The sequence below is a fragment of the Acomys minous genome (genome assembly GCF_964271855.1).
Source record: "Acomys minous genome assembly, chromosome: 2".
Lineage (NCBI taxonomy): Eukaryota > Metazoa > Chordata > Mammalia > Rodentia > Muridae > Acomys > Acomys minous.
In genome coordinates, this window is record NC_140484.1 from 133140418 (window position 1) to 133163309 (window position 22892).

At 51.5% G+C, this 22892-nt stretch overlaps 1 protein-coding gene across 1 annotated transcript in view; it reads right to left on the minus strand.

The window, feature by feature from the left end:
* Positions 1–1395: 1395 nt before the first annotated feature.
* The window catches only part of ARHGEF17 (Rho guanine nucleotide exchange factor 17), a 62281-nt gene continuing 40784 nt past the window's right edge, over positions 1396–22892 (minus strand). The window contains exons 3-21 of the mRNA XM_084772936.1: positions 17090–17272; positions 15359–15475; positions 15080–15172; positions 14727–14903; positions 14365–14415; positions 14004–14113; positions 13814–13899; positions 11569–11687; positions 11017–11230; positions 10441–10514; positions 9756–9955; positions 9258–9559; positions 8631–8880; positions 8311–8397; positions 7704–7771; positions 7337–7485; positions 6334–6508; positions 5984–6253; positions 1396–2938 (exon numbers count right to left, since the gene is read on the minus strand). Of these exons, the coding sequence (XP_084629062.1) occupies positions 2742–2938; positions 5984–6253; positions 6334–6508; positions 7337–7485; positions 7704–7771; positions 8311–8397; positions 8631–8880; positions 9258–9559; positions 9756–9955; positions 10441–10514; positions 11017–11230; positions 11569–11687; positions 13814–13899; positions 14004–14113; positions 14365–14415; positions 14727–14903; positions 15080–15172; positions 15359–15475; positions 17090–17272 (2922 nt within the window). The 3' untranslated portion in view covers positions 1396–2741. The remainder of the gene's footprint in view (positions 2939–5983; positions 6254–6333; positions 6509–7336; positions 7486–7703; positions 7772–8310; positions 8398–8630; positions 8881–9257; positions 9560–9755; positions 9956–10440; positions 10515–11016; positions 11231–11568; positions 11688–13813; positions 13900–14003; positions 14114–14364; positions 14416–14726; positions 14904–15079; positions 15173–15358; positions 15476–17089; positions 17273–22892) is intronic.

Here is a 22892-nt window from a genome sequence, read left to right on the forward strand (position 1 = left end):
AACGATGCTAGCAAGATGCCCTAAAACACGCACTAGGTGTTGAAGACCCAGCAGCCCTAAGGGGTGTGGGAGTTCGTAAAACACTTTTGTGTGTGTGTCAAAGCCTTGCCATGTAGCCTAAGTTGTTAGTTTTGTTTTGAAATGGGGGTGGTGGTGATGGGATGGTTTCTCACCATGTGGTACTGGCTTATCTAGAACTTGCTAGGTACACCAGGCTGGCTTTGAACTCAGAGACCAACCAGCCACTGACTCCCAAGTGCTAGGGTTGTAGGCATGTACCGTCATACCTAGTCCAAGCTAGTTATGAATTCACGATTATCCTGTCTCGGCTTTCCCACATGCCAAGCAAACAGTCTGGCAACTGAACTGCACATTCAGTGCAGAAACATAATTTTTTTAAATTAAAAATGTATTTTGTGTGTATGGGTGGGTTTTTTGCCTGCATCGAGGTCTGTGGCCCTGTGCATACAGTGGCCCTGGAGGCCAGAGGAGAGCATCTGATCCCTTGGGACTGGAGTTACCAATGGCTGTGAGCTGGGAATACTGGGGGTTGAACTTGGGTCCTCTGGAAGAGCAGTCAGTGCTCCTAACCACTAAACTATAATTGCCCCAAGTCCCAGAAACTGATTTTGTTTTTGTTTTTGTTTTTGTTTTTTGAGACAAGGTTTCTCTGTGTTGCCTTGGCTGTCCTAGACTCGCTTTGTAGACCAGGCTGGCCTCGAACTCACAGTGATCCGCCTGCCTCTGCCTCCCGAGTGCTGGGATTAAAGGCGTGCGCCACCACGTCCGGCTCGAAACTGAATTTTTAAGGCAGCCATTTGGGTTGAATTAAGCAGAGATGAGGCATAACCTGCCCTTTGTCGTGAGGGTTGCCTCAAGTCCTGTGGGGACCAGGGCGTGAGGGGCTCTTTGTCCCTACAGAGCGGCCCCGTGTTGCATTGCTTGCAGTCTAATGGTACCCATCTTTGGGCCAGAACCAGCCAGACTTGGGTTCTATTTCTGTTCCACAGGAGCTATAGGGACTCTTCCTGACCTGGCTCCTTGCCTGCAGCATGTCTGCTTCAGACTTCTGAGCCTAAAACCTAGACTGATGCGTAAGTTCTCGATTGATACACTACCAGTAGTACGCTTATGAGTTGTAGGGAATTCTAACAGTCAAATCCCTTTGTTCTTCTAATGAGGAGTTGGAAGCCCAGACAGGTAGAGTGGCCTGCCCACGACAACACAGCATGTCAGTGCCAACACGGTCATCCTCAGCATCCTTCTTTACCTCCTCCCTTCTGCCCAAGTGAGTCAGAGTCAGAAAGCTCTCATCCCTGGGGAGACAGACCCCTAGTGGCTGGCAGTAGGCCATTATGGCCCAAGGGCTGGGGCTGGGGGTGGGGGTAGCCATCATTTGGTGTTTCTATTTATTGACTCTTTAAATTTCATCATCCCAGGAGAGTTAATACATGACTGTTTGGTAGTGAGAGAAACATAATCTACGACCGCAATGACCCACCCACCCCAAAGAAAAACAAAGCCAAACAGAATGAACAAACCCTATCTGAAACCAGACCTTTGGAGCTGTAGCTGAAGCAAGGGGCTGAGGGTCAGGCTCCCTGCAGCCGGGTGGGGAAGGAGAGACTGCCTTAAAGCAGAAACCTTCTCACTTGAAAAGGCTATGCCTAGCCCCTCACCTCGGGAGCAGGAGGGGTGTCCTTCCTGAAAGGGCTGCCTGTGGCAGGGTGGGGGTGTTTAGAGAGGGATTCTATTCAGTGGTCACAGAAAGGGGACCCATAGGTCCACCCCCAAGGTGACCACTGTGCCAGTGCTTAAGACATGGGGAGGCAGAAGCTGTGAGGAGCTAGCGCCCTTTTCTCTTACCTGAGAAAGCCCTGTCCCAGACCCACCAACGTTCCCACATAAGGAGCCTCCGGCACCACCAACACCTTGGAAATGCTAAGTCCCAGGAGGCTTCCTAGTGAGAGTCACTGTCCTCTGGTCATCTTGTCTAAGGGCACGTGAGCAAAGTTCACTTCTGGACTAGGATGGGCAGCCCTGTTAAGGGAGGGCTGGGGATTATGTTAAGGGCCAGTGTCTTAGTGGCCTGAACATGCAGAGTGAGTGTGAGCGTGCTGAGTGATGTGTGTGTGTGTGTGTGTGTGTGTGTGTGTGTGTGTGTGTGTGTGTATGTGTGTGTGAGATGGGTGGGCATTGGTCCTTCCAGGCAAGCTCGGAATACCCAGGGCTCCAGGGTGGCCTCTCAGGCAGGAACAGGCTTTTATCTTCCTGTCATTTCCTCACTTCATGTCCTGCCCCAGGTCACTGCATAAATAAGTGCTTTGGAAAGTATCCATCTAAAAAGTAACATAAATACTGTACATAGGAAAGGATGCCATCCCTTCGCCTTCCCACTGCCCCAGAGAACACTCCACATATTGCACATGGCCTCCCCAGCCCTGTGGGGTCCAGGCTCAGCTGTGTCTTTGGTAGAAGCTTCAGGGACAGAGGTCCTGGGCAGCCCCCACATCTTTACCCTGGTCCCAGATGGGAGCATAGGGCAGTCCATGGGGAAGAGAGGCCTCGACCTAGCTGGCAGCGTTCTACCAGGAACGCTTCCACAAAGATGAGACAGAATCCACGCGGTATGGCCCTGCGTGGACACTCTCTGCTCAAGGTCTGCGTGTGGCCTGGGAAGAGACAGGCAGGCTGAGGGCAAGTGGACAGCTGAGTCCGTTCCTGGGCCACAGAGGGCAGGCTCACACCCTCCACAGGAGCAGGTGGTTTGTGCTGTCGTCTCGGCCCACAGTCTCACTACTGCCGCCGCCCCCACTGCTGAGTCGGAAGTCCTCATAGCCGTCGCCACCACTGATGACCAGCATTTTAGGCCTGGCTGAGGTGGGGCTTCGGTGCCGAGGGGAGCCCCGGTGATCCAGGGATGGCAGCTTCTCAGGGCCTGGGGAACAGAAGAGGAGGATGGGTCAACCTGAGGCAACTTGTGGCTTCATGTCCTATCATTGCTTGAACTTGGAATCCCAGGAGACAATAAGACACACACACACACTTCCTGTGGGAATTCCCACTTCCTGTTAACCAATAATTTCTGTATTGAAATTGAAGTGTTCTTGACAGACACACTTATCTCTTATATGTGTGTGCATTTATGCTTTTTCTCTCTGTGTGGTAAATATACATAATCCTGGGCAAGAGAGATGGCTCAGCAGCTAAGAGCACTGACTACTCTTCCAGAGGTCCTGAGTTTAATTTCCCAACAACCACACGGTGGTAGCTCACAACCATCTATAATGTGATCTGATGTTCTCGTCTGGCCTGTAGGTGTACATGCAGATAGAGCATTCATATACTTTAAATAAATTAAAGAAATATAGACATATTCCTATAGATGTGTGTCATACAGTATACGTGTGTAGAGGCCAGAGGTCTATACTGGATAAGTGTCTTCCTGAATCAATCTGGGTTTTGTTTTTGTTTTTTCCCGAGAGAGGGTTTCTCCGTGTAGCCTTGGCTGTCCTTGAACGCACAGTGATCCACCTGCCTCTGCCTCCCAACTGCTGGGATTAAAGGCGTGTGCCACCACTGCCTGGCTGGCAATCTGGGTTTTTTTTTTTGAAGCAGGATCTCTCTAGGTAGTCCTGGCTAGCCTGGAACTTGCTCTGTAGATCAGGCTGGCCTACCATTTCTCTCCCCCCCCCATCTCTTTTGGGACAGGATTTCTCTGTGTAGCCTTCGTTATCCCGGACTTGCTTTGTAGACCAGGCTGGCCTCAAACTCACAGTAACCTGCCTGCCTCTGCCTCCCAAGTGCTGGGATTAAAGGCGTTCACCATCTTTTTTTAAAAAAATTTTTAATTTTAAGACAGGGTTTCTCTATGTAGCCCTGGCGGTCCTAGAGCTCCCTCTATAGACCAGGTTGGCCTCAAACTCAGAGATCAGCCTGCCTCTGCCTCTTGAATACTAGGATTAAAGGCGTCAGCAACCACCACCTTATGAACTTTGGCCTTCTATGAAAGCAACAGGTGCTTTTAACTGCTGAGCCATCTCTGTAGGTCTTCTTCTTCCTCTTCCTCTTCTACAGGTCACAGTCTTTGACTCAACCTGGACCTCATCCATTAGGCTAGGCTGGTTGGCCAGTGAGCCCTTGGCTCCTCCTGCCTTTGCCTCCCCAGCACTGGACTTACAGACTCGTGCCCACTGTGCTCAGGGCTTTTATGTGGGTGCTCAGGATGTGAACTCAGGTCCTCGTGCTTGCCTTGCAAGGGCTTTACAGACTGAACCCTGGCTCCAGCCACCGCACCCCAACTTCTGCTCCAATCAGGGATCACATTCACTTCCTGGCTACTTTTCATCTTTATTGCCTCTTTTTTCTTTTTCTTTTAAGATTTATTTATTTATTACTTATGCAGTATTCTGCTTGCATGTACACCTACATGCCAGAAGAGGGCACCAGATCTCATTATAGATGGTTGTGAGGCACCATGTGGTTGCTGGGAATTGAACTCAGGACCTCTGGAAGAGCAACCAGTGCTCTTCACCTCCGAGTCATCTCTCCAGCCCATAAGGGCCTCCTTATTGTGATTACACAATGAAATTTTGGTTAATGAAACTGAAAAATCCTTATCACCTAGGGAAGTTGCAGCCATCTTACTGGCAACATGTTACACTGCTCACATGTCTGGGCAATGCTGGTATAACCAGACCTACTGTGTAACCAGCCACATAAAAGTGTAGCACATTCACTTATGTGCAGAACATATGTTGTAAGTGTAGTACATATTTGTTCATTTCTATCTTTTCTGGTTTATTTTGTTTTATTTCGTTTTGTTTGGGGACTGATCCCAAGGCCAAGACTTTTTCTTATAACAGGAATACACTATGCTTTTTAGCTGTTCTGGAGTATATGCCTATATATTAAAGTATACATTAAGCGTCTACTAGCTGGGTGGTGATGGCACACGCCTTTAATCCCAGCACTCGGGAGGCAGAGGCAGATGGATGTCTGATTTTGAGGTCAGCCTGGTCTACAGAGTGAGTTCCAGGACAGCCAGGGCTACACAGAGAAACCCTGCCTTGAAAAGCAAAACAAAACAGCCCTGTAAATAGCAAGCCAGGGTGAGCAGCAGCGGCCTTGCCTAGCCTGTGTTTACAGCAGCTCCTTATTGCATCATTTCTCTTGTCCTTGATTTAGTCTTGTGCTTTCCCTCATCGTGGCTCTAAGAGCAACAGCCTCTACCATTTATATATGCGATACAGCACAGCCACGTGGGCTTGTACCATCTGTAAGGACCTATGTTGTACACACAGCAATGGAGTCGTCCAAGCATTCAGCTACCAGAACATGAGCTATTGCTGTGTGATGCATAATCGTACCCTATGCCCATTCCTGGGTGACGTGGCTCAACTCTTCCTAAAGCCACACAGCTCCCGACTCAGGCTTTACTGCCTGCCGATTCCAACAGCCGCCTCCTCTGGAGAACAAGGCTTCTTGCTCTCTAAAGTGAGACTTCGCTCATCCTGACTCTGAGAAGTCATTTTCCTATTGTGTCACTTTCTAATCCTAATTCCTGTCCTATACGCCTTTCTATGTCCTTTTTTTCTATTTCTATTTCCTGTTCTGGACATCACTTCCTGAGTCCATTTCTTGCCCTATACCTCATTTCCAGCTCTGTTCTACTTCCTGGTACACTTAAGAAACACACACAACAGGATATATTTTCTATGAATATATCTGTCCCGTGTTAACTTATAGCTCACTTCCTGTCTCCTATGACTTTCCTAGCCAACAACTTTGTACACACACACACACACACACACATACACACACACACACACACACACACACACACACGAGTGCACGTAGCTTCATTGGAGGGCTCGGCAGCCTGCTTCTTGTGACAGGCTTAACTTCTAGCGTTCTGCTTTTCCACCCTCTTAAAGCCTCTCCTGGCAGAGCCCCTGGATGGGAGTGGAACCTGCAGACCCACCTGTGTCTGGGGGAGGTGGTGGGGTTGAACAGAGAAGGTTGAAGCCATCAGGCAGCTGGACTGCAGCCAGGAAGCGGACATGGCCGGTGTGGCCCTGGCCTAGGCCAGCCGGGCTGAGAGGTGCTCGTGGGCAGCTGACAGTGCTTGGAGAGGTGGGCATAGTAAGTACCACCCCAGCACTGGTGCCCACCCACAGCAGCTCCTCACACACCAACAGCGCTGTGATCCTCAGGCAGGCCGCCTTGTGCTGCCGGATGATGGCATCAGAGCCTGGCGGGAGAGACACATCGTTGGCCTTGGAGGCTGACTCTGTCTAGGCCTCCCCGAGGATGGGAATGCTAGGTCAGTACCTGCCAGCATCCTGTGCACTGGAGGGGTGACATCTACCTCCGCCAGCTGTTCAAAGGTGTCTGGATGGTAGAGACAAACATGGGCACTACCTTTCAAGGTCACCCACACACCCAGGCTGGAGTCGACCATGCAAGCCACACTTCGGCTGGAATCCTGCCCCACGTAGAATGTGTGCTGTAAGGAAGGAGGACAGAGAGCAGGCGGTAATTGGCAAAGTTGCTCTGGGCCCCCCTGCCTGAATCTCACTGGTGTCCATCCCACACATAGCTGCCCACAAACCTCTCTAGATACCTGCCCGGATTGACAACCGAGGCAGTCTTGGTGCTGGGTCTGGATGATCAGTTTCAAAGCTTGCCCACTTAATCCTCCAGAAGTAAAAAGGGGTGCCCTTTCCCTATGAAACTTGAGTGACTAAAGCTTGTGGGGGTGTTAAGACCAGCCAGTGGTCTCTCCCTGGGTAGATGGGGAACTGTTAGCCTAGGAGGAAAAAGTCACACCCTAAGAAGGCCCATGGTCACATACCAGGCTAGTCACAGAGCCAGGGCCTGGCCCCAGGCTTTAACCTTCAACTCAGTCAATGATACCCAAGGAAATCTGGGGCCCCCTGGGATCTGCCCAGGCTGGAAGCTTAGGGTTTGCATGTTAACGAGTAAGACTAAAGATTAGAGGCTTATAGTAGGGGATGCTGACAACAGGAAGGACCCTCTGTACCTCCAAGGACCCCAATATTGCACTGAGAGGGTACAGGAGGAGCACGAAAGAGGAATTCCAGTGTATGTGTGAATTTGCCATCTTTCTCATTGGCTAGAGTAGAAATGAGGACCAGGGAAGGGTAGAGACTGGCCTGGTAAGGGAGAGGGCTCAGGGAAAGGTCCTAACCCCTCAGCTGGATGCTTCTCTGTCCCTTTGGTCTTATCTCCCTCTCCTGTGACCCCCAGCTCATCCCCAATCACCAATTGTTCCCCCCTCCACCTCCAGCTGCAGTGTCCCCACCCCCGCTACCTCCAGCTGCAGCGTTTCAGGGCTCAGGACAAGGACCCGGTTCTGGCAGGCACACCACAGCCTTCCACCCACAGATACCATCTTGGTGATGGGGCTTCCCTGAGCACCCAGGGTCATCGATTTGAAGTTCTGGGGGTCCCAGAAACGCCCTGGGGAAGGAACGGGTCAAAGAAAACATATAACAAAAATTCAGTGCAGTTCCTAAAGAGACATGAACGCTCCCATTTGTAAGAGAAGATATGGGGCCCTAGGAATTGCCCAGAACCTCTTACAAATCTAGACCTGTGGCCCAGAAGTTCCCACTTGCCTAGAGGGGGGCTCAATTAACATCAAGGGATAAGGGAGGAGGGGCGTATGGGGCACACACCTGCTTCCCTTTGGTAGACTACAAGTTCTCCATTGGCCAAAGACACAAATACCTGGTTATTCAAATACCTGAGAAAGAGGAAATAATGAGATACTTCCAGAGGCTGAAGCAGACACCCTGGGGCCAAGGGTAAAATGTCTCTGGCTCCCAAGAGATCACCACTTTTTTTTTTTTAAAGATTAAAAAATATTTATTTATTATCATGTATACAGTGTTCTGCCTGCAAGCATTCCTGCAGGCCAGAAGAAGGCATCATATCACAATCTAGATGGTTGTGAGCCACCATGTGGTTTCTGGGAATTGAACTCAGGACCTCTGGAAGAATAGTCAGTGCTCTGAGCCATCTCTCCCAGTCCCCAAAATCACCTCTTTTTATTCTCTACTGTCAAAGTTGGGAGTGTGGGGGGGGAGGGGAGCCTGAGGCTGAGAAGCCGCAGTGACGCACCCAAGCTAACAGTGCAGAAGATGCACAGCTGGCTTTGGTCTAGGCTTCTGTTCTGCATCTTCCCCAGAAAAGAGGAGCCAGCAGAGCAGGGGCAGATGAACAGAGGAGGCCTACATGGTGGCCAAGAACACTCTGGGTGGGGAGGGCAACCCGGGGCCTTACAGGATGCAGGTCACGGAGGCTGCATGCTGGAGCTTCATGCTGTTCCTGCGATCACGGATGCTGTCGGAGGACTGGTAGACGTGGACACTGTGGGTTAGGGGGAGCATCTGTGACGAGTGGTCAAACCTACCAGCCCCTCGAGTCACCCCTTCACCTCTCTGCCTCCACCAAGGACTGATGCTTCTCATGGGTTTCAGGCCCTCTGGTATCCCCAGCTAGCTGGGCTCCCGAGACCAGATCCAACCCCTACACCCTCACTTCTGTTTTTAGGACACCACATGATTTCCAGAGCTGCGTCCCAGGCTTTCCCCTGCCCCTACCAGCCATCCTCAGTGCCCAGCCACACGGAGCTCTGGTAGGCCTCAGGGTCCACGCTCAACAGGTCCTCAAGGCTGCCCCTTGTGAAGGAGCCACGGCTGGAACGGCGAAGGGCTCTTCCGTCCATTGGGCTGGTGCCACAGGGACCACCTGGCCCAAACGAGCCAGAGAGTGACAGGAAGCCAGGCTCTTGTTCTTCCTCAGAACTGGTCGTCTCTGCAGTGGCCTCCTTGGAGCTTGGGGTCTCCTCATCTGAAGGGACAAAAATCTCTATTCCCATTCTCCTCCACCAGGCAGAGATCTGACATCTTTCTAGGCCTCACTGTGTCCCTCCTGGTCACAGCCCTCCTGCCCCTGGGTCCCTGTAGCTGCTAAGGCCTTTGCCCTGCTCATTTTCAGCACACACTGAGGGTTGCTAGTCCTCACCTGGCCATCTTAAGTCCAACCACACCTGGATGGAGGGACCAGCCACTCTACCCAGTGCTAATTAATAGTGTACTCCAAGGTCTCAGGAGCACACCTGTCTGCCTCATTGCCTTCTGAGTCCTCCGTATTGCAGTACCCCACATGGTAGAACTGATTCCAGCGTCTCCTCGCTCACCGCTCTCTCAATTCCCACCCACACTCACTGCCAAAGCTGGAAGAAATGGTAGATTGGCTGGCTTGGCTCTGTAGCGTCCCAGAGGGGCTGGGTGAAGATTCATCATCAGAGTCACTGTCAAAGGGCACCAACTCAGGCTGCGGGTCACCCTTGGCAGGGCCCGGCTCCATCTCCAGGCCAGATCCTGAGATGGATATGTGTAGGCAAGGCTGAGGCCCTGGCTCGGCCAGTGTTGCTACTTCCTCATCGGCTGTGGCCTCAACATCTAGCTCAGGCCCAGCAGACTCTAGGGTGGTCTCCCGGGGACTCCTCGAGGGCTCTGGCTGCTCTCTAGAGACAAAGGGAAAAGGAAAATGAGTTGCCGCTAGGAGGCGCCCGAGAGAGCACCCCCTACTCCGGCCCCGCCCACGGACAGTTCACCTACATTGCCCGCCCACCTCCCGGCCCCGCCCACCAACCTCCCTGGCAAACCTCAAGGTGTATTGGGACAAAGGCTGGCATCCTAGGCTCACCACCAGTGCCTTACCGAGAGCAGCGAGGCTGCAGGCCTGGCACGGCTCCGATACAAAGAATGCGGGCAGAGCAAACGGCGATGCAGGCCTCCACGTCTGGTTCCGCCCTCAAGCTTAGCAGGCACACCTGACCCACGTAGCCATCACTGTTGCACACCCATACCTCTGGGGCTGGCTCTGGGCAGCTGCTGAGGGTCGGGGCAGCACACGAAAACTGTGGGAAGCCCCAACAGACAGGGAAAGGTGAATGTTAGAATTGTGCCAGCATCTTGCTCTACCACAGACCCCCCAGCAGCACAGAGGGGTGGCAGGCCTGCATATACCTCCACACCATGCAACACCTCAAATACACTATGCCTGTGACACAAGACATCCAAACCCATATGTACACATACATGTAGTCTGAATAGGATCATGGATGTATCCATCTAGTTAATATGTGATATTGGTACTATTGGTTAGGTATGAAAACTCATACAAGTGTATGAACTAGACCTCAAATCTACATACAGCCTTTGTTCATGTGCACATGCCCAAACACATACGATCTACATGCAGTGTGCATGTGCATATACTCAGACACAGGAAGCAATCACAATGTTTAAAATACATATGAGAGATGGTAGACAAAACAAAAATTCAGACATAATGTAGCTTTGAATAGATGCACCTACATGGCCCACGTGCACACACACACACCTGCATGCCACTGCGCGTTTTCATGATAGGAATGGCCTTCAGGAACTCAGGGTCTAGGCAGCTTTTACTGGATGCTGTAGTGGAGGAGACAGGGCAAAAGGAGATGCACCCTGCTTAGCCACCCACCTCTGGCTTAGTTCCCACCCCATCCCATCTCTTCCCGTCTGTCAGTCTTCCTAGGGAGATGCCGGCTCTGCTAAAATGAGAGGTTATGGGGGGTACAACCTGTTTGAGTTTGGCTTTGGTTTTCCCTTCTGTACAATGAAGGCACAGCCCTGGGACTTCTAAGCTATAGACTTATTGATAACTTTTCAGGACTTGGCTGAAGTCCATACTGAGGAAGAGGAGAAAGTCTTGGTTGTTCAAGCCTATGCTGGGGTCCCTGTCCTAAAACGACTCTGCCCAGGAGCCTCCTGCCTGCCAGGAAGAAGCTGGGAGCCAGAGCTAAAGGCCGGCCGGCTGTTTCGCTGTTGCGGCTGCTGCAGGACAGGAGGCTGGAGTTTGGGAGTTCTGGCTTCTGCAGTTAGGACTGCCCAGAGGCTGTGAGAGCAGACGCTAGCATGGACCCTGGCTCACCCAGCTTCCGCTTGGCCTCATCGAAGGCCTGCTCAAAGCCCAGGCGGGCATCGGGGTGGGGAAACTCAAAGATGAAGGAGTCGGTGCCCTCGGGCCGGGTGGCACACAGCTCCAGCTTGGTGGGTGGGAAGGCAAGCGAGCAGCACAAAGCCTGCTTTTCCGACAGGTCCCGGTGCATGGCGGCAGAGAGGTCCCTCAGGGCGTCGTCCAGACTCTGAGGGAAAAGAGCCCAGGCCTCAGGCCAAGGTCTCACCACGTGGGCACCTGCACCTGGGACTATCAGGGCCTGCCTCTTTCCTCAGACAGTGGAAGAAGGATGCCTCCACCCGCCACAGACAGGGCTGGGCCTTGCTCCCCCTCACATGTCTCCGCCCTCAGACTTGGGAACTGTCACTTCCCTTAAGTAGGATCGGAGACTATAATTTTCCCCTTCAGATAAGTGACAGGACCAACTGCTCCTTCAGGCAAAAGCCAAGACTGTCTCTTTCTCTCTCTCTCAGACAAGGTCAGGGGAAGTCCCAGCTCAACCCTGACTTAGCTCAAGGCACAGACCTGGTGGGGGAAGCCGAGGCTCTCAGAGAGCTTGCTCATTTGGTTCAGGGTAGCCAGGTCCTCATCCAGGCGGCTGATGGCCTTCTGGATGTTCTCCCGATTGGTGGCTTGAGATGCCCCTGGCAAGGACAGAGGAAAGCCATGGACACATAAGGTCAAGCTTGGACAGACACACTTCCCTTACTGCACAGCCTGCAGCTGCACGTGGGATGGGTCTGGCAGCCGGAGAGCTTCTAGACCCCAAGCTCTCAGAAACTAGGTTAACAGGCAGCTTCCAGGAAAAAAAAAAAAACAAACCAAAACCAGGCCTGGGAGGAGGGAACTGGGCCTGGTTTAGGGCCACATGTCACTGAATGAACTTGCTAGGTGAGTAATTATGGCTCAGTGGGTTATATGAGCTCTGGCCAGCCGACGCCGAGGGACAGCAGTGGTGCGGCCTCATGGGGGACTTGCCAAATAGACAGACACTTTTCGGCAGCCCAATCTGCTGACTGAGGGACCTGCCTCCTCAGAGAGGGGGGCCACAATGAGCTGGTGCCCTGACCCACAGCTGACCACTCTAAGTCATTGTTAGCCGACAGGCCAGCTCAGAGCGTCCACCTCACTGCCTGGCATGTACGTCCATCCTCTCTAGACAAGTAGCCCCTAAGAGGGGCTGTCCCCTCACTGCTAGGCTGTCTTTAAATTCAAGGGACAGGAACCTCTTTTCTCTTTGCTCTTTCCTAAGTGACGAGTTTTGCTGTCCCCTCTGGTCCTGTTTATACAGTGTGTTGGTGGCATATACACACATAGCAGCTGTCACAGGTCACAGAAGGGTGAAAAGACCACGGGGTCATGACAGCACTCCAGGAGGAACGGGTTCTGAGATTGGCAAGCGATGTCTGGAAGGGCGCTGTGGCCAGGGATGGCCCATTGGAGATGGAAATGGGCTGGCAGGAAGGTATACCCACACGGGCACAGACACAGGAGTACAAGGAGGTCCTGCTATAGAGAAGGGTATGTGCAGAGCAGTCCTTGTGAACTCAGCAGGCCAAGCCTCGGGTACTTAGCCACAGTGGAATGTTTGTGTCTCCCCAGAGTTTATACATTGGAATACCTCTCCAATGTTGGTATAGGGAAGTGGCAAGGTCAAATGGATGGTGACCTCACAAGTGGGATTCGTGCCTTTAATCCCAGCACTCAGAAGGCAGAGCCAGGCAGATTTCTGTGAGTTCAAGGCCATCTTTACAGCAATCTATACATTGAGATCCAGGCCAGTCAGGGCTACTGTGTCTGAACAAAACCAAACCTGGGACAGCTTGTTTAACCCTTTCAACTGTGAAGACACATTTGAGGAAGAGGCCCCTCAGCAGACACCAGACTGGCCTGTCTTACACTGGAATGTTCCAGAACTGGGAGCAATACATTCCTACTTACGTATTCCCTGGTCTTTTTTTGTTTTGTTTTGTTTTGCTTTGTTGTTATTGTTACATGGACCCAGATCGAAACAGTCTCTTACTGCTTCTTAAAAAAAAAAAAAAAAAACAAAAAACCAACAACAAAAACACTCTCCTGCCCCAAAGGCATGCTTTCTTCTATTACAATCCTGCTCTTTTCCTGGCCACACAGTTGAATGAACCAGGAGTGGGTCATTCTGTCAAATGATCTGTCTGCCAGTGAGAAGAGATGAGGTGGACTCAGTCCTCACTATGGGACCCTGTGGGACAACCTGGTTCATCTGAGACCACCTCTCAGGTAGGCTTAGAGACAGTTCCGGAGTGACGAGCCAGCAGAGGATTTGAAGAGACTGGAGCCACTTCACAGCAGGAGGGGATGAAAAAAGAGGTCCTTGGGGTGCTCAGATCCACCAGGAGCCACCAGGATCTTCTTCACCAGCCTTGGTTTGGGCTCTGCTCCTGGGTGCACCACTGTTAAGTGGGAATGGTGGTAGCACGCGAGCTAACACCAGGTGTTGAAATGACAGCTAACTCAACAGCTGACTACAGTTGTGGGTGATTGCGTGGCAGCCCCTCATGGGTCTTGCCAGGGCACTAACAGGATGATTTGTATGGATACCTGGATCTGGCTACATGGATACACTACCCTAGTCCTTCAAAACCAGCCCCACACACGGGATGGCAAATGCAACACAAACACAGAAAAATGGATGGACAGGCAGCCAGACTGGCAAGAGATCAAACATACTGAGACTTCTCAGGGGAAGAGCCCAACACCAGAACCTCTCTCTCTGGCAAGTCGGCCTCACCTTTGATGATGTTTGTGTCTTCCAATGGCAGCTTCCACAGCATCTTGTACTTGCTGGCTGTATCAATGACGCTGGCGGCTGTGTACCTGTGGGTAGCCAATGGGGTGCTCTGGCTGGGGCAGAGAGTAGAGCCCAAGATACATCAACGGCTCTCCTGCCTGCACCACCCAGCCCCACCCTGGCCACTCACAGGCTCATGGAGCTGCGTCTCAGGGAGCCTGACTTCCGTTTCAGTGTGGTACAGACAAGGAGGTCTGTGAACAGGAAGAGGGATCGGTCCTTCTTGCCTCCGATTGTCTTCTGTAGGGTCCAAAGTGGGATTCAGGCTGGGTGCGCACTGTTCAGAGGCCTACCCACATCACCCTAGTGCCCACAGGGACAACACCCGGAGAGGGATGAGGGTTCTCCGCCATTTATGAGGAGTCAGGACTCATGCAGGGCTCCCGTTGTGGGAGGGGGACAGCAGAGAATTGAGGGCAGAAGGCACCAGAAGAGTGAACTTGGGTGGGTTGGGGGTACATGCGGAAAGCAGCCAAGGGACCCCCCCTTACCACTTCGGTAACCATCTCCTGCCTCAGGAACCGCCGCAGGGGAGCCTGGAGCTGTGAGTGGGAGGAGCAAGAGGCCTTAAATACTAGTTATTAACCCATTAACCTTGCAGTGATTGGTTGGCCCATATGAACAAGGTCAGCCAGAGCAACATCCTGTCCTCTCTCTCATGGCTGTGCTGCCAGGCCGGAGACACAAACAAGGTCAGACAGATGAGGAGGAGGACCCAGAAGGATGGGTCATTGTGGTCACAGAAGCAAGTACACCACAGACCCCGGACTTGGATGGCCATAATCCAGGTGACAGATGCAGACGCAGACACAGACACAGACAGACAGGGGTGTGGCAGGGTGGGGGCACGTACATCCTCCATGCCCTCAATGTGGGCTTCGATCTCCTGTAGCACTCGGGCGTGCCGCTCCGCCTCCTCGGCACTCCTCACACCCTTGTTGATGCGCTCAGCCACCTGCTTGATGTTCCGCTGAGCATCCAGCAGGAGTGGGTGGTCTGGATGGTCTTCCGGTGTGTGCTTCAGAAGGTCCTGGGGTGGGAAATGGAACCCTCTTAGCTGCCCTGGAGCCATTAACCTGACGGCTGGAGCGGAGAGGCTACAGCACGGCGTCACGGAGGAGGAGTCTCTTTCCCGCCTGGGGTCTCAGAACAGGCACGCGCGTCCTCCCTGCCTCCACGCTGGCTCTCCTGCCCAAGCATGCCTACCTTCACCAGAAGCTCGTAGCGTGGGATTCTCTGCACAGGCTTGATCATGAGGTCGGACAGCGCTTGCTTTTCCTTGTTCTCACGCATGCTTTGCTGAAACCCGAGGCAGAGTGGAGGGGGTTGCCACGTGAGCAATGACGTGCCGGGGAGAGACAGGCTGAGCCCCAGGGTGGAGGCTGACACATTTGCTAGCACCACAGTGCTCGGTCAAGAGCTCCTGGGATGCCCCAGAGCTAGCCTGAGGTGAGGTTACCGCCACCCCTACCCCAGTCCACATACCTCCAAGAACTTGAGAAAGGCTGGCCTGGCTTCCTTAGCCACACGCACAGCATCCTTTGCATTGAGGAAGTTATCAATATAGGCTGAATATATGTTCACCAAGACGTCTTTGGAGAACTGTGGGTAAGGAGGCAGGTTAGGCAGGCTCACGTGTCCCTCACCCACTTCACCCCATCCTAGCGTCCATCCATTTAACTTGAAATGGTCAGGTTTGACCTTTTCTGTCTTTCTCTGAACATGTACACATTGCATGTGCGAAATGGACTGAGTGAGCAGGGGTGTGTGTGTGTGTGTGTAGATGTGTGCTAAGCCCAGACTTGTTTGTCTTTTGCTTCTGGACAGTCTATCACCAAGTCTCTAACTCCATCAAATCAGCCAGGCAGGCCTCCCACCCTTCCTGTGGTGGGAGGGAACACACCCATTCTAACTGGTGGGACTGCTTGTGCGGTTCCTTCCTCCATCAGGAACGCCCCTCCCAGCCCAATCAGCCCAGCCAGCTCTTACAGATAGGGGGCGCTCTCCCCCACACAGTGAAGCCTGGCCCAGGGCAGGGTCCATGCTGGTGGCTAATCCTGCTGGTTGGCTGGTGGGAAGTGCTAGGTCAGGGGACTTGCCTGGGCTCCTGTCTCAGCTGCACACAGTGACAGGCTAAGACACAGATCTTAGAGGCCCTGACTCTGTAAGGTGCCAACTGTCACCGACTCTGGACAGGACAGGGCTGAGCCTTCTGTCAGCCCACAGTCAGCATCCAGGTCTAGACAGAGGTTGAGCTTAGTGAGTGACCCTGAGGGTGGAGACGAGAGCACGTAATCCCACCTGGTGGCATCTGGTTCTAAGCAGCAAGGGCCAGCTGAGACCTGTGTAGGTTAGGGAGCCCACCCTATCTCAGACTTACACATCACACCCCAAGGTTTAAGACAGGGTTTCACTATGTAGCCCTGACTAGCTTTTAACTGCCTACGGAGACCATGTTTTGGGTTTGGCTCATAGAGTTTTCTGGAAGGATTCTCTACAGTTTTGCTTTTGTAATTATGTGGCTGGAAGTAGCAATTTTTCTGAGTCCAGCTATGATTTGTCAGTCATCATCAAGAATTCTTGGGAATTAAAAAAATATAAATTAGAAGTTTTTCAAATATAATTAAACGTACATAAATAAGTGCCAAATTAAGAAGAAACAGCACGCCACGCTTACAGAAATGTAATGGAATGAAATGTTTTGTTCTGGTTTTTCGAGACAGGGTTTCTCTGTGTAGTCCTGGACTCACTTTGTAGATCAGGCTGGCCTCGAACTCACAAGGATTCACCTGCCTCTGCCTCCCTGAGTGCTGGGATTACAGGTGTGCGCCACCATCACCCATCTTTGGCCTTTGTTTGTTTGTTTGTTTGTTTCTTTTTTTTTTTTAAACTTTGCCTTTGGGGTTCTTTTGGAATTCTGAGCCACCACTGAAGGACCTGGAAAAGCTCCTAGGATGAGGAGTATGTGGCAGATGACAAGCAAGGGCCAGGGCCCCTCGTATATTATACATACTATGTAAGATAACGCTCAGCATGCAAAAATTGCCAGAGGGTATGAACTGTGATTACTAAAATAGAGCCAGCCAGAATGAGGTATCGATGTCAAGCCCATATAAATGTGAGGTCCAGGTCAGAAGCAGTGCCAGCCACCAGGTCAGGCCCCCCCCCCCCCCCGCCAAGGTCTGCAGTTGGATCCTGTGCCGCAGGGACACTCACCGACTGGACGAGCAGAGCCCCCACTTTCTGCTGGGCGTGCCACGTCTGCACGCACTGCCGCACCTGCTCCAGGAACTGCTCATGGTGCTCCAGCAGCTCGGGGATCTGGCCAAAGATCTCGTCCACCAGAGACGGGTCACACAGCAAGGAGTTCTCCGGCTGCTTCAGCGGCTGCATGTAGCCCTGGGGGTGGGGGGCCCACAGGGTCAGTGCATCCTCCTTCCTCACCTGCACAAGGAGCCACCTGGGCCTGCCGCTCAGTGATTTGCCACTGTGTCACCCTGGACAGCAGGAGCTCAGCAGTGAGAGGAAGACTCTGGCCCCCAAACTGCTTGAGGGGAGGAAAGCAAGGAGACTGGGAGAGTGGGGATGCTTTCCAGGACACCCCTGCCCCAATAGCTCAGCGAACACTTACTGGGCTGTCACTACATGCCAGGCACTGTTTTAAGAGCTAGAAGGCAACAGTGAACAAGAAGAACCAAAAGGCAAACATGGTGGTATACACCTGTAACCTCAGTACTCAGGAGACTGAAGCAGGAGGATTACCACAAGTTCAAGGCCAGTGCCTGGGCTATATAGTGAGACCTTATCTCAAAAAAAAAAAGTCAATCAAAAGACCTAACATAGCTTACATCTAGTCAAATGAACACACACATGAAAGAAATACAGAAAACAAAACCACATTTCACCAAATCTAAGATATACCATTACTTTTAGTTAACTTTTAGGGTAAAAACAAAACCCTGATGCCAATTAAATTATGATATGCTACCCATTATCTGGCAAGCTCTGGATTCATTGAAATGAAAAGGCTGTTCATCTCAAGATCAGTTGCATGTGGAATTCGGGTTCTAAGTTAAAATGGTGGCAGGCAGGGCGCTGGAAGCCAACTCTGAAGTTACTGGGGACCTGCACTGAAAACCAGTTTAAAATGTTTTGAATCTCCTGGGCAGTGTGTGACTAAAATTTCTGTTTTCACCACCAAGCTGCTTTTAGCGGCCTTTCCCAAGTCCTCCATCAGCATTCTTATGGAGAGATCGCCCTCTACTGGCCAATGCTGCAACTGCAGGCCAAAAAAAATGAAGGCGGCTCTTGAAAAGACATATGTGATGTTACATTTATAAAATAACATTTATATTAAACATTTTTTTAAAATCTGGCTTGTTTTGTAAAACAAGCTTGAAAAAGTCAAGCTTAACAGAATTCTCTTGGCTGGTTGCAGAGTCTGCAAAGGCTCAGGGTGACTGAGTAGCTAGCAGCTGGCCTCCTTACATTAGAGCTCTCTGGCCAGGACCAACCAGCACCTTGATGGGTCAGCATCTTTTGTTCCTCTAGGTCTTCCTCAGAAGTGACACCACTGACCTGTGGGTCACTCTGCAGAGGAGCAGGCATACAGTGGGAGCCACGAAGCCCCGCATCAGAAAGCCAGAAGGTAGGCAGACACGCCAAGCAGCATGTTATACGGTGTGCGGGGAGGGAGGAAGAACTCTGAACACAGCAGACTAGAGGGCGCAGGGAGCCAAGGGGAGAGAGGTTGCTTAGGGAAAAGACACCGTCTTAGCTGAAAGTATCAGGGTTCAAGACAGGACTCAGGAATACAGGTGAAACGCAGGAAAAGGCATAAACTTAGAGCCTGGGTTCAAATCCCACCTCCTTCTGTCTGCTGACCTCAGCATGGGATTCCTTTCTGTTATTTTGTTTTTATCTGAACTGGCTAAGGAGTCAAGCCTGGCCTTGAACTCCTGGTCTTCTTGTCTCCCACTTAAGCACTGAGGTTGTAGGCACACATCACCACACCTGGCTTGTTTAGCATTATTTTCTGTTTCTGAGACGTCTTGCTTTGCAGCCCAGCCTAGCCCTAAACTCCCCATTCTACCTCTACCTCCAAAACACAGCGGCCACCACATGTGGACCTGACACCTTTACTTAAATCTTTGTTTTGCAGGAAATCCTACCAACCCACTTTGGGTGGCAGCAGCCACTGAACTAGTGACCAATTTCTGAGTCTTCATTTCCTCATTCAAAGAAACTCATGGTTCCTACATCACAAGGTTAACAAAGGTTGCAGCAATTGTGCATGTGCAGGTACACACATAAGGCGGCATGTGAGATGCTCACACACTAACACACATAAGGCGGCATGTGAGATGCTCACACACTAACACACATAAGGCGGCATGTGAGACGCTCACACACTAACACACATAAGGCAGCATGTGAGATGCTCGCACACTAACACACATAAGGCAGTATGTAAGATGCTCGCACACTAACACACATAAGGCAGTATGTGAGATGCTCACACACTAACACACATAAGGCGGCATGTGAGATGCTCACACACTAACACACATAAGGCAGCATGTGAGATGCTCACACACTAACACACATAAGGCAGTATGTAAGATGCTCGCACACTAACACACATAAGGCAGTATGTGAGACGCTCACACACTAACACACATAAGGCGGCATGTGAGACGCTCACACACTAACACACATAAGGCAGCATGTGAGATGCTCGCACACTAACAAACATAAGGCAGTATGTGAGATGCTCACACACTAACACACATAAGGCGGCATGTGAGATGCTCACACACTAACACACATAAGGCAGTATGTGAGATGCTCACACACTAACACACATAAGGCGGAATGTGAGACGCTAACACACTAACACACATAAGGCGGCATGTGAGATGCTCACACACTAACACACATAAGGCAGTATGTGAGACGCTCACACACTAACACACATAAGGCAGTATGTGAGATGCTCACACACTAACACACATAAGGCAGTATGTGAGACGCTCACACATTAACACACATAAGGCGGTATGTGAGATGCTCACACACTAACACACATAAGGCAGTATGTGAGATGCTCACACACTAACACACATAAGGCGGCATGTGAGACGCTCACACACTAACACACATAAGGCGGCTTGTGAGACGCTCACACACTAACACACATAAGGCAGCATGTGAGATGCTCGCACACTAACAAACATAAGGCAGTATGTGAGATGCTCACACACTAACACACATAAGGCGGCATGTGAGATGCTCACACACTAACACACATAAGGCAGTATGTGAGATGCTCACACACTAACACACATAAGGCGGAATGTGAGACGCTAACACACTAACACACATAAGGCGGCATGTGAGACGCTCACACACTAACACACATAAGGCGGCATGTGAGATGCTCACACACTAACACACATAAGGCAGTATGTGAGACGCTCACACACTAACAAACATAAGGCAGTATGTGAGACGCTCGCACACTAACACACATAAGGCAGTATGTGAGATGCTCACACACTAACACACATAAGGCAGTATGTGAGACGCTCACACATTAACACACATAAGGCGGTATGTGAGATGCTCACACACTAACACACATAAGGCAGTATGTGAGATGCTCACACACTAACACACATAAGGCGGCATGTGAGACGCTCACACACTAACACACATAAGGCGGCTTGTGAGACGCTCACACACTAACACACATAAGGCGGTACGTGAGATGCTCACACACTAACACACACAAGGTGGCATGTGAGACGCTCACACACTAACACACACAAGGTGGCATGTGAGATGCTCCATACATCTTCCTGAGAGACTCATTTGGGACATGTGCTATCAAGATCCCCACCCTCCAGCCAGAGCAGGTGAGGCACAACTGGGCCCACAACCTGACCAGGTTCCACAGCTGCCCTTGGGTGATCCACTCCTGTTCACCTCCACCTCCTCCCACCCAGGAATCTCAATTTGGTGCCTTCTGCTCCAGTCCTGCTTGCCCCAGAGGGCCCGGCGGATTCAGCCTGCCTGAATCTGAGTGCCACGGCTCCTCTTCCTTTCTCCCTCCTCCAACAGGCTATAAGGGGCCACACCAACTTCCATCTTTACTCTGAAAGAATATGCAAGCAACTTCATGTTGTCAGTGAAACAATGCCTAGCGAAGCCAAGAGACTCAAATCCTACTAGGCAGCAGGAGACAAGTGATGAAGCCAGGGCTGCCTGACCATACCGCCTGCAACTCTTACTAAGGGATGGGCTGTTGCCATGGCTACTCTTCCAGTCTGACATCTTGGGGATCCTTCCTCAGGTTTTCTTGTGCCTGTGGGAGACCATGGCCTTCGCCTGGCTTTCTGCCTCTCTCCTTGGCAGCCACACCAGTTACTCCTGGTGGTGACAGTGGCTCCTCCGCTGTCCTGCTCTTTGCTTCTGCTGTGCTATCTCTGCCTGTTCCCCTCAACGGGCTCTCTCCTAAAATTCCTATCCACACTTCAGGTCTCTGTGGACACCCCCAAACCCAGTCACGTTCCCTGAGCCCACAAGGAAGTCTTCACTCTGTGTTCTTACCTCTATGGGCATTTTTATAAAAACAAAAACAAAAACAAAAACAAAACAGAGGCAATGTACTCTTTGTGGCAAAATAGACAGCGGATATAACTTGTCACTTTAGCTAGTTTCTTGTATTTGTTTTTCAAAATATGAATTCCCTTGAATTGTCTATTAGCCAAAGGTGACTTTGTATTTTTGGTCCTCTTGTCCCTGCCTCCTGAGTGCCGGGCTTACGGGTCTGTATATCCCACCACACCTGGTTTATGCAGTCCTGGAAATCAAACCCGGGGCTTCTTGCACACCAGACAAGCCCTCTTTTGAGCTACATCCCTAGCCCCATTTTAATCAGTTTTAAGTGTTCAGATGAGTACACACACATTGCTACTGTTGTGTGAATACCAGCTTCACCTTCCAGATGACAACTCTGGACCACTGATTACTAACTCCACACAAACCTCCTTTCCAGCCTCAGCCTCCCCGGGACCCTGCCACCAACCACTCCACTTTCTATCTCCGAAAGCGTAAGTACTGCAAGGCCCCTCAGAACGCACGGCATCAGTTGTTAGGTGAGTGGCTTGTTTCACTTACCACAGCATCCTCTGGGCTCGTCTGTGTTGTAGCGTGTGCCAGAACCACCCCCCTTTTCAAGAGGAGTACTACCCGTATATGTACATACACCCGTGAGTTCTGTGTCACCATGTGTCATCCGCTGTGACCTGTCTGGCTGGTGACTGCTGCTCTCTGGAATAGCCCATGAGCTGCAGGGCACACATTCATGTCCCTCGGGCTCTCTGCTGAATGACAACCCCTGCACTGCCCAGAGGATAGTGTTTGGTCTACACAAGGGCCCTGTGCAGATTTATGGAAGAGGTAGAGGGAGGGAGGAAGGAAGGTTGACTGGTTCTGGATATTTCCTGGGATGTGTAAGCTTATCTTTAATTGTGTTCATGGGCGCCATTTCAGCACATACATCCAGGCTCTGGCCTCTGCAGTACCCACAGAGCTGAGCCGAGCTCGGCTCGTTATCCTGCCATAGATGTGCCTCTCCCTGCGCTGTGCTCCACCTCTCCCAGGCCAGGGGCCTGGCATAGATAGCCCTGTCTTCCCAACTCATCCCCCCCCCCCCCGCCCCCGCCCCCACCCCCCACCTCGCCCAGTTCTTAAAGCCCACCTGACCTGAGCAGCTCACCTCTTAAATATCTGTCCCCTTCTGTCCCTCCCGTAGCCTGTACCCTTACTAGAACTTTGTGGCCCTGGCCCAGCCTCCTTCTTCTGCCATCCGTCTTTTCAGCAGACGCGTTGACTTCCCAAAAGCAGGAGACCAACCACATGCCTACTTGTCTCAAAACCCTCTGATGACTCTCCAGGAACCCCACTGTGGTCCAAATCCTTCTCCCGGGGATCGAGGACCCCATGGCATGACCCC